The sequence below is a fragment of the Pipistrellus kuhlii genome, unplaced genomic scaffold (genome assembly GCF_014108245.1).
Source record: "Pipistrellus kuhlii isolate mPipKuh1 unplaced genomic scaffold, mPipKuh1.p scaffold_m20_p_3, whole genome shotgun sequence".
NCBI classification, from domain to species: Eukaryota; Metazoa; Chordata; class Mammalia; order Chiroptera; family Vespertilionidae; genus Pipistrellus; species Pipistrellus kuhlii.
In genome coordinates this window covers 14226760-14239185 of record NW_023425529.1, presented here as the reverse complement: position 1 = coordinate 14239185, position 12426 = coordinate 14226760, and the positions used below count along the sequence as shown (strand labels likewise).

Here is a 12426-nt window from a genome sequence, read left to right as displayed (position 1 = left end):
AACCCAGGCATGTGTCCTTGATGGGACTCGAACTTGGGACTTTTCAGGCCACAGACCGATGCTCTATCTACTGAGACAAACTGGCTGGGACCATACAGTTACTTTCAATAAAAAAACAAAGATGTATATGTTGTTTACATGGCATAAAATGAACTTATATGGCTTTCTAAAACTATAATTTGCCCACTTAAGTGAATACTGAAAGAAAATCCTTTTCTTGAGACAGACCAGAACATAGGCACAAGAATGAAAAATGGAAGGTGCTTTGGATTCCTAAATGTGTCACTGTGGTAAGGTATTCTGGATTTTACTAATTTAAATTTTTTACTTTTAAGACTCTTTAAAGGGAGAGAAAAACCACTCTAGAGGTAGAATGAAGTAATTGTTAAATAGAGGTATGAGCAAACAGGCAAACACAAAGATTCTTTATGGGAGCACCATGAGAAGATCATATCTGAGCAGACTGTGAAGGATAGAAAAGTGGTCTGTGGCAAGATAGTCACCCATTCAAAGCACTTTTATTTCCATCGACTGAACAGTTCTCACCTAAGTCAGAAAGCAAAAAAGAAAAGAAAAGAAAGGACAGAAAAAATGATTTGAGTGGATGATAGAACACAATCTTTACAAAGAGAGCTGGCTAGTTAGGGTAACAGTAACCAAGTAACCAGACATTATCTTGGTAAACACTTGGTTTGGGTTTAAGGGCAGAGGGATCAAGTTTATTTTTATTCATTCTCTACTGAAATGCAATTGACTACATTTATTTTGGCCCACCAGGGAGGAAGGGCACGTCAGTTTTTTAAGAGGTTGTTTACTTTGATAGGGAATGAATTCTGCTTTCTTTTCCACTTGCTGATTTTTCTTTAAATATGGAGAAAGACTATGCAATAGTTAAAAATAAGTTTTGACATAAGGTTAATAAATTTATTGTATAGTTCCTAACAGGCTGTTTCTTAAAAAGAGAGCTAATTCTGTTCTATAAAGCAGTTTTTTTTTCTCAAACATCTGTTTCAAAACATGTATTCTACTAAAGTAAGGAATTTTTTCTGTAGGAAATTTCATGTCATGGAGTGAATAGCTGTTAATATTCCATACCCAATCAATTTCCCATCTGTCTAATATTTAACATCCTTTGTGTTAAAAGGAGTGAGAAGGAGAAAAGGACTTTATGAAGAACTGGATTGATGATTATTTAAATCCAACACAAAACATACTTATAATAGTTTAATGTTATGTTTTGAAATATGTAAATATAAAATAAAAGTAAAATGTTGATGTTGCACTAATTTTATTATAAATTCCAGTTGCAGTATACTAATTTACTTCAAAGTATAAGATATTTACAGTAAATAAATTTATATACTATGAATAAGAGGGCATTCTCTGAATGGAATTGCTAGGTATTTATTTTGAAACTGTTACATGAAAAACAGACATCTTAGAATTCTGCCAGAAACTGCTTGGAGGAAAGCTGAGGCTCTAAGTTAGACATCTTTAAGTGGGAGAAGGTACTAGTATTTTATATGAATGCTTACCAGTATTCACATCTCCACTATGTCAGGAAAAAAGACCTATCTAGCCAGAGTTTTAAAAACCTTTTAGAATTTCCTATCAGAGTCATGGCTAATTCAGTGAGTAGACTAAGTTATAGATGGTTATTAGCTCCAAATCTTTCACCAAAGATGAAAATAGAGCTCACACTAGAAACAGGAATGATATAAGTAGTGGTCCTCATATGCTAGTCATGAGGCCAAAAGGCTGAATCGGAATTACCAATGATACTTAAAAATACAGATCTCAGCCCCCATCCCTGGTGGAGATTCTGATTTGGAAGATCAGGGTCAGAGCTCTGAGATGTCATTTATTAATAAGTGTTCCCAAGTGATTCTGATCTATATGCAGCTTTGACTAAAGAGAGGTTCTGGGATCAGAAATGGGTCTGAGAAGGTGCAAGATTTCATTCAAAGGAGAGAAACCATTCCCCTTTTGGTTTAGAGTTTGAGTCACTGAATTCCTGATTAAAGAAAAAAAAAAATAACAACAATGATCTGGTAGTTGGAAACTGGCATGGTGGGACTATTTAAACCAAAAAATTGGTCAGTGCTATAAATCAGCATTTTGTTTTGTTTTCTTTTCTCCCTAGGAAGTCAGCATACCACTGCCTATTAAGGTTATTCTCATATTTATATTGTGCCTGCCTTAGGAAAATCTACTTAGGTTATAGGATATCAAAGGTACAAAAGTAACTTTAGAGATTTCAAATAAATTACTCTAAAAGAGACTTCTCTTTTAACACAGAGATATAGTATTCCTCACAGTACCTCAGTACACAGTGAAATTTTACTATTTTACTTTTTTACTATTTCTATTTTACTTTTGGACCTTTGTGACCAGCCAGTTTGAGCTTTGATTTCTGCTGTCAGCTCCAGATTCAGCTGGGGCAGTTTCACCCTGTCCGATGTGTTCACAGACCTTGAACGCACTGTCCTTTTAAAATTTGTTTTCTGAGTTGTAGAAATAAATTCAGTTTCAGTGATCTTCAGTAGTCTTAAAAAAAAACAAACATCTTTGGAATCCTTAGAAGTGATTTCTTCTAAGGCAATGTGTAGCTGACTGGGTCCTGCAATTGATTCTGGTTACAGTTGAAATTAAGAGGAAGTGAGAACAGAAATGATTTAATTGCTCACAGGAATAAATCTGTTGGTTAAAAAATTTGGTGCTTGACTCTTTGTATTTAAGTTTGATGAATTTATGGCCATCAATTAAGTACACACATAAGGACCATAGCACTTAAATGTTGCTTATCAGGATAGAGGTAGGGAAAATAGAGCCTGGAACATGAATGGGGCCAATAAATCCTTGGCTTACTTGGCAGGGAGCTGGTGATGTCACTGTGAATGGAGTCCCAAGACTAGTGCCACTATTTATTAAATGAATGAATGTGCCTAGGTGAGTATTCTATTAAATGTGCAGTGGATTGAATAACACAAATTCATTCCATTTTCTAGATGAACTCATTAAAGGCAAAGAAGGCAATCATTGATTAGAAAGTGGGACAAATTGTGTTTCAGCACTTTTAGAGGAAAGAATAAAACAGCACCTAAAGATGAGTTGGAGGCATCTCATCAAGGAAATCTCCTCTCATCTGCTTTCATCTCATCCACACATTCCTGCTAGGTACTCCAAATATCTCTTTCACTGCACTTTCCTCATATAGTAATAGTACTTCCTCATATAATAATAGTGCCTATATCAAAGTGCTTTTGTGAAAGTTAAATGAATTAATGAATATATCACTCTTTGAACAGTGAACAGAAAATAGTAGGCACTTTATACATATGAACTATTATTATCATATCATCATCATTATCACAGTGGAATGAAGTGTCTTGTTATTTTAAGTTTCTCCTCATCTAGAATGTAAGATCTTTTAGGAAAGACCTTTTATCTTTACAGACCTAGTGCTTACTACAGTGCTGGGCAATGAAGACATGTCTCCTGAGCGACACTGAGAATATAATTTATGTTCTACTGGTAAATTCTGTCTGAGCTGCTGCTTCAAGTTTTCAATGGATCCAACTCCTGAGAAGACATAAACTAGGAAATGAGGGAGGGAAGTGTTTTCATATGTTATCACTGATATATGACTAGACTGCTGAGGCTCAGTTTTTGTTTTGTTGTAATTATTTCACTGATAGAAATATAAGGTCCTTGATAAATGATTGTGGGATCTAGCACTTGGAAATAAATAACAAATAAAGGGAAAGAATCTTCTGGGACATGACTTCCCAAGTTTCTATAGCTCACTGGTCCCACTGATGTTCTGTAAGAATGGCATTCCCTGCCTGGCTGGCGTGGCTCAGTGGTTGAGCATCAACCTATGAACCAGGAGGTTACGGTTCGATTCCCAGTCAGGGCACATGCCCGGGTTGTAGGCTCCATCCTCAGTGTAGGGCACACAGGAGGCAGCTGATCCATGATTCTCTGTCATCATTGGTGTTTCTGTCTCTCTCTCACCCTCTCCCTTCCTCTCTAAGGTCAATAAAAATAAACAAGTAAAGAATCACCAAGGCCATTTGCCAACATGGAAGGAAGGAAGGAAGGAAAGAAGGAAGGAAGGAAGGAAGGAAGGAAGGAAGGAAGGAAGGAAGGAAGGGAGAGAGGGAGGGAGGAAGAGAGGAATAAAGGGCACTCCCCAGTTAAATTTGAAAGATGCCCCTCAAAGCTCTGTCTGAGGTTTGTAATGAAAATTAGCATATGAAAGGCTCTGAGAAATCCTGAGGAAACCTTTGATTAATTCACCATTTTCTAAATTTTCAGGCCATAGGCAAATTTTCTCTTACACTCATTTCTACTAACATCTCATGGAATTAGTGTTCCATGAATTAAACTTTAGAAAATACTGAACTACAGAAACATACTTATCCAGATTTCCATTTTCCCCTCTGTAAATCTTTATGTAATTCAGTTTTAAAAAATTCTAAGTTTATATGCACAAGTAGAGATGCAAACCTTGGTAAATTTGATGCTTAGGTAATGATAGGATGTTCTGGATAATTAAAAAAAAAATTAACATCTAGAGTAAGTGCTGAAATGCATTTAACTTTTATTGAAAAGCATTCTGCAGTATTCCCAAACTTTAATATGATATGATCACTTGAGAATTTTGTTAAAGTGCGAATTTGATTCAGTAGGTCTGGATGGGAACAGAAGTTCTGCATTTTCTAATCAGATGGTGCCAGTGGGATTGGTCTCTGAGCCACACACTGAGTGAGTAGCAGATTTCTTTTCTGCCTTGGTGAGCAGAGTAGAATAAATATAATAAAATTGTTATTTTGAATAACATTGTACATGTTGTTGATAGAACCACACACTGAGATAGTTTAAAGTTTTAAAAATATCAGCTTGTTTTCTTGATACTATCTTTATCATGAAAGTAAATTGGGAACTAATAAGGAGAAAAGTAGTGGCTATAACAACATCTAAATCAGCACCTACTATGAAATCTGATACATTATAGATACTTAATAAATGTCAATTAATTAACTTATTTGTCATTAATTTTATCGGAATTAATAACTTGAGGTGACAGGGATACATCTGCCTAGGAGATAGTTAATGATAAGAAAATATTGTCAAATAATAGTGAAAATGAACTACTAGACTTGATAAATTAATTCAGCAATGTAGCAGGATACAAAATTAACACCCAGAAATCTATGGCTTTTTTTATACACCAATAATGAACTCACAGAAAGAAAAACTAAAAACAAACAAACAAAACACAAACATTTACCATGGCAACAAAAAGAAAGTAAGAAACCTAGGAATAAACTTAATTAAGGAGGTAAAACACCTGTACTTGGAAAACTACAGAACATTGAAAAAAGAGATAGAAGGAAGATATAAACAAGTGGAAGAATATACTGTGTTCATGGATTGGTAGAATCAACATCATTAAAATGTCCATACTACCCAAAGCAATCTATAGATTTAATGCAATCCCCATTAAAATACCAATGGAGTATTTCACAGATCTAGAACAAACTTTCCAAAAATTTATTTGGAATTAAAAAAAAAAAAGACTGAATAGCTGCAGCAATCTTGGAGGGATGACAATACCTGATGTCAAGCTATATTATAAAGCCACTATTCTCAAAATTGCCTGATACTGGTACAAAAACAGACATATAGATCAATGGAACAGAACAGAGAAACCTGAAATTGAACCAAGCTCAATTAATATTTGACAAAGGAGGTAAGAGCATACAATGGAGTCAAGACAGTCTCTTCAATAAATGGTGTTGGGAAAATTGGACAGGTCTATGCAAAAAAAAAAAAAAGAAAAAAAAAGAAAAGAAAAGAAACTAGACCACCAACTTATACCATACACAAAATAAACACAAAATGGATAAAGAACTTAAGAATAAGATTTTGAACCATTAAAATCTTAGAAGAATTCATAAGCAGCAAAATATCAGATATATGTTATAGCAATATCTTTACCAATACAGCTTGTAGGACAATGGAAACTAAGGAGAAAATAAACAAATGGAACTACATCAAAATACAGCTTTTGCACAGCAAAGAAAAACCATCAACAAAACAATAAGAGAGCCCACTTGATGTGGGAGAACATACTTGCCAATGTTATATCTGATAAGGGTTTAATTTTCAAAATTTATAGGGAACTCATACAACTAAACAAAAGGAAGGTAAACAATCCAATTAAAAAAATAGGCAAAGGATCTAAATAGATATTTTTCAAAAGAGGACATACAGAAGGCTAGGAGACATATGAAAACATGCTCAAAGTCACTAATATCCAAGAGATACAAATCAAAATGACAATGAAGTACCATCTCACACCTGTCAGAATGGCTATCATCAACAAATCAACAAACAACAGGTGCTGGTGAGGATGTGGAGAAAAAGGAAACCTCGTGCACTACTGGTGGGAATGCAGACTGGTGCAGCCATTGTGGAAAACAGTATGGAGTTTTCTCAAAAAGTTAAAATGGAACTCCCATTTGACCCAGTAATTCCACTTCTAGGAATATATCCCAAGAAACCAGAAACAGCAATCAGAAAGGATATATGCACTCCTATGTTCATAGCAGCACAATTTATTGTACAATAGCTAAGATTTGGAAACAGCACAATTGCCCATCAATAGATGAGTGGATTAAAAATGGTGGTACATCTACACAGTGGAATAGTACACTGCTGTAAAAAAAAAAGAAAAAAGAAAAAAAAAGAAAGAACTCTAACCATTCACAACAGTGTGGATGGAACTGGCGAGCATTATGCTAAGTAAAATAAGCCAGTTGGAGAAAGATAAACATCCCATGATCTCACTCATTTGTGGAATATAATGAACAAAAATAGATCCAGAGACACAGAAACATCAAACAGATTGTCAAACCTCAGAGGGAAGGAAGGGAGGGTGGAAGGGTGGGATAAGAGATTAATCAAAGGACTTGTACACATGCATGTAAGCAAAACCAAGGGACACAGACAGTAGGGGGGTGAGGGCATGTGCTAGAGGGCGGGAGTGGCCAGGGAGAGATCAACGGGGGGAAATGGAGGTATATGTAATACTTTAAACAATAAAGAATTTAAATTAAAACAAACAAAAATAATAATAGTGAAAATGTTGCCAAACATGTTTGACAATTAAATAATACATTATGAAGAGTATTTTGGTTGAGATAAGAATTAGATGTGCTAATAGGTGTTGGGACATACCCCTGGCTGAGTAAAGGAAAGAAAAGAACCAGAAGGTGCTAATAAGGAAAACCATGCTAGGGAAGTGAACGGGCATAGGCATCTCTGCCCCAAACATATGCTGGAATAGTGAATGAAGATAAGTGAATGAAGATAAGCTTTTATTGGGCAGTGTCCCAGTTGATCAGGGGGCTGTATGGAGAAGGGAAGAAGGAGATATAGATCTTCCTTACTAATCCACCTATTGATACCTGCTATAAGTTATGCTAAAAGGACTAATTTGGCATAAGTTATTTTTATAATTCCTTACTTGATGCATCTATGTATTTGTGAACTAGGAGAGATTAGCAATATGAATTATTATTAATTTCTAGCTTCAAGTCTGAGTACATACAGGAGCTGAAGTAAAATAGAACTCTGAGAAATAGTATTACATCTAAATTTCGGGCTCAGTGTTGAAAGTGAACTGTGCCACAATCTATCTTCTACAGTTTAAGAGAGAAAGCTTGTAACAAAGAAGCCCACTCAAATGTTGATATCACCTGCCTGATGTTAAAAATATGTCTTTTTCAAGAGCACTAGACTTTTTCCTTTAAGTTAAAAAAACACACCAAGATTTTAAATGATTATTTCCCATTGTATTGCTCCCTTCCTGTCACTGTTTTGAGCCAGAACATGGAGTCCTTGGTGGGGAAAGGAAGGGCATGATCATCAATCTCCATTAAGAATCTTGAGTGGTTTGTCCTCTAATAATTTCTGAGTTAATAGACATGTAAATACTCATGTAGTTAGGTAAGCTGTTCAGCCACATTGGACATTGACTTAAGTTCTGCATGCACCCTTTACAGTCACATTTCAGATAATTGGATAGGCATTTTAAAATTCTACTCTTTTTTCCAAATAAACTTCTTGGAGTTATGCCAACAAAAAACCAGAATCCATTCTATATGAATTTTGTATTGGATGGGGAAGAGAAGGGATTTATTATTATGTTCTAAATTTGTTTATGATATGGGGGTGCATTAGAGCAATGTCAAGCAAATTACATTCATAGTGAAACCAAACAGGTGTTCAAGTTCACTCTGGAGATGAAAGTTAGAATGACTCAAGTGCAGGAAACCACTCTTTATTTTATTAATTTCAGTCTACTTATTATTGTCAATGCTCTACTCATATATTTTGTCTTAAGATAATTTTAAATATACTTCCCACTTCATCATTCTTTTTTCTCTTATACTAGACATCTTGTTTTCCAAAATGTGGTGCTACAGAAAATAATTTTACTTCATGGAGAGTGAGAAAGGAGAATTGTTTTTAAATGAATATTATACTATTTTCACCTAACAAGTTGAAAATTCTTGCCCCGTATCAATGAAATTAACTGATGAGTGTGAGTGTATTGTTTGAAATTTCACGACCTCTCTCCCTTGAACCAGCAAATGAAGGATGGAAAGATTCATCTCTTTTACACATATCATCCTTTTCTCCAGCAACCATGAATGAGATCACTTACATTTGCAAGCATCTGGAGCAGAGAAGGGTCTCCGGAGGTCCCGGTAGAAGCCTGGCTTACATCGCTGGCAATGCTGGCCTTCCGTGTTGTGCTGACAATCATTGCAGACACCACCACTGCGATTCCCTGATGCCTCCCACACATTCATGTCAAAGTGACAGGCATCAGCATGTCCATTGCACTTGCAGGCTGGGAAAAAGCATGGAAGGAAAGCAAATCATTAAAAATAAAGTGGTAGGTTTTATAATATTCAGTTAAATTTTTTCATTTAAATTTTAGTTTTTTGAAGAGTACAAATTTCACAGTACATAAAAACCAAAACAATATAAATAGGTATACTTCAAAAACTCTAGTCTCCCATCCCCATTTATCCTGTTTCCTCTTGCCTTTAATTGGTTACTACTTTCTTTAAAAAAAAAAAAAAAAAAAAAAAAAATATATATATATATATATATATATATATATGTGTGTGTGTGTGTGTGTGTGTGTGTGTGTGTGTGTGTGTGTGTGTGTATACAGTGGTGCCTCGCATAAAGAACGCCTCACACAGCGAACGCTGCACACAACGAACTTCATTTCATGATTCATACAACGAACTTCGTTTCACACAACGAAGTCGCCCGAGCTTCCACGATCGCTGCCGATGTATTGCATCCTTCCGCGCAGGCACTGCAGGCAGTCATTGGTCACTGCGCTTAACTTAAGCACGTATCTCGGCAATCGTTCTTCATTACGAATTAAATCACGCACGTATCACGGCAGTCGTCCTTTTAAGTTAAACTCAATATTTTTTTTATATAATTTTTTTTTAAATTATGTTTTTAGATGTATCTAAATAAAAATAATAACAAAAAAATTATCTTTTTTTATGTCATCTTAGCATATTTTATGCTACAGAACGAATTATTTTTTTTAACATGTATTGTTATGGGAAAACGCGTTTCACATAACGAACTTTTCGCATAACAAACTTGCTCCTGGAACGAATTAAGTTCGTTGTGTGAGGCACCACTGTGTGTGTGTATATATATATATATATATATATATATATATATATATACATATATTTGATTTCAGAGAGGAAAAGAGAGAGAGAGCTAGAAATATCAATGGTGAGAGAATTATTGATTGGCTGCCTCCTGTATGCCTCCCACTGGGGATCAAGCCTGCAACCCAGGCATGTGCCCTGACTAGGAATCGAACTGTAATGTCCTGGTTCATAGGTCGATACCCAACCACTGAACCACACCAGCCAGGAACTACTTACTTTTTTTTTTTTTTTTTTTTTTTTTTTTTTTTTGAGTTTTGGGGTATTTTTGGTGTATATGTTTAGTTTTTCTTTTTAAATATATATATATATATTTCATTGACTTTTTACAGAAAGGAAGGGAGAGGGATAGAGAGTTAGAAACATTGATAAGAGAGAAACGTCGATCAGCTGCCTTCTGCACACTCTCCACTGGGGATGTGCTTGCAACCAAGACACATGCCCTTGACCAGAATTGAACCTGGGACCCTTCAGTCTACAGGCTGTCACTCTATTCACTAAACCAAACCAGCTAGGGCTTAATGTTTCTTTATAGATTTTTTTTTAGGTATAATTGACATATTAGATTTTTAAATTAAAAACTTACTTTGAAGAAATGCCTGAAAGCCAATCAAATGTATATTTGTTTACGTAGGCAGAGATATAACAATTACCTTAGCAACTGGAGTTGACATTTATTTTGGAAAGACTATTTGAGTGGCCATCAATTTTTTCTCTCTTTAATGGAAATATGTCACCATTTCCATTCCTGCTACTTCTCAAGGACCACTGTTATCCCTGGGGGTCCCATGCCTTACTTAGAAAACCCTATATTGTCAGGCATTATTTGAAAATAGTTCATACTTCAGATACAGGCCTGATTTTATGCTCACTAATGAGCCTGGATAACACTTCTGTTTGACAGGAGTTAATAACTTGGTAGGTAGATTTATTTGTTTTTCTATTCATCAGCTATTGTACTGGTGAGTCAAGGTAGTCACTTATAAAAGGCTCAATTTTCTTATAGAAGAGGTCAGTAGTGTTTCCTATGTAATCAATTTCTTAAAGGCATTTCTAGAATTATCGGTCAATAGCACCAAGTGACAAGTCTTTTATGTTCTATATGTATTTAGATATGCAATTGGATTCTCTGTAAAGGGCCAGCATGGCATTCTAGGAATTTAGGAGAAATTCTTTAGATTCTCTTGATGAGTGATTTAGAATAAGATTCTAGACCTTTTTTGTGTGGAGGTCAACTGTATTTGAAAATGTTTGTGCTATTGTTTTTCATTGTTTCCTTGATATGTTATGATATTTTGAGAAGATTTATAATCTTTAAAAATCATATTGTAAGATAATTTAAGATTTATGCTTAGAGGAAATCCTTTACATTTCCTAGAAACTATAATAAATCAGTTATGATGCCAAATTATGAATGAGAAGAGACTTCTCAGAATTTTACCCACAGTACTTGCCTGTAAAGCCCAGTAAAATTGAAGTTTGTGAGTATAAACATTGTTATGGGCATGTGACTTTCTCTGAATATTTTGAATTGAAAAAAAAAAAACACCCAATGATTCATATTCCCATATTTTTTACCCTTCTATCTAATTTCAAACCTTAAACTCAAAGTTAACCTGGTAATGCAGCCTCCTTTTTTTTTTTTATATATTTTTTTAAATATATATATTTTATTAATTTTTTACAGAGAGGAAGGGAGAGAGATAGAGAGCTAGAAATGTCGATGAGAGAGAAACATCGACCAGTTGCCTCTTGCACACCCCCAACTGGGGATGTGCCCGCAACCAATGTACATGCCCTTGACCGGAATCGAACCTGGGACCTTTCAGTCCGCAGACCGACGCTCTACCGCTGAGCCAAACCGGCTTCGGCGCAGCCTCCTTCTTGACTGACTGGCATAATTTCAAATCTGATTTAGTACCATAGTATGGGGGGAAGGGAGTATTTAATTTGGAATTCTGAAGATTTGGGACCAAGTCTTGACTCTATTTACTAATTTTGGAAAAACGATTTAATCTTACTAAGCTTCAGTTACCTGATTTCAAAAAGGGGATTAACACCACCTGCTTTATAGGATTGTTTTTGAGAAATGAATTCATGATTATAATTCATTAACTCTACTATGAGGTTTATTAAATACCATTATCCTAGTTGCTCTTATGTCTGACCATGTTTTTATAATGCCAAATGATTAGGAAGGATGCTTAGGTGCCCCAAAGTGGCCAAGAAAATGAGCAGCATATTCTTGGTAAAACAGTCATATTGGCAACTTGCAAACTGTAATTCTTTCCAATAGTTGAGGGCATAATGGCCAGAGATACTGGTATGTTTGTGTCAGTCACTCACAACTTTACATTATGTTTCCACAAACAACAAAGATTCCACAGATAAGCTTACTTTGTAAAGAAGGCTCTGAGAGTTCTAGTCTTGGTACTTACTTCTGCACTCTTTAGGAGATCCTGTTTTGCCATCAGCTGCCTCCCAGGGGCGATCATTGTACAATGGTGCACAATGTTGGCAGTGAGTGCCTGCTGTGTTGTGTTTACACATACACTTCCCATTGACCTACAGACAGAAATAATTAAGCTATGAGCACAAACCATGCTAGAAAAGCACATTTCTTCCCACAATCTCATCT

General features: G+C 35.3%; 1 protein-coding gene across 5 annotated transcripts in view; it reads right to left on the bottom strand.

Annotated features, from left to right (window-relative positions):
* The window catches only part of NTN4 (netrin 4), a 107554-nt gene that overhangs the window by 26592 nt on the left and 68536 nt on the right, over positions 1-12426 (bottom strand). For all 5 annotated transcript variants that reach the window (XM_045587645.1, XM_036458708.1, XM_036458709.1 and 2 more), the window contains 2 exons: positions 12227-12353; positions 8741-8929 (listed from right to left, as the gene is read on the bottom strand). In XM_045587645.1, the coding sequence (XP_045443601.1) occupies positions 8741-8929; positions 12227-12353 (316 nt within the window). The remainder of the gene's footprint in view (positions 1-8740; positions 8930-12226; positions 12354-12426) is intronic.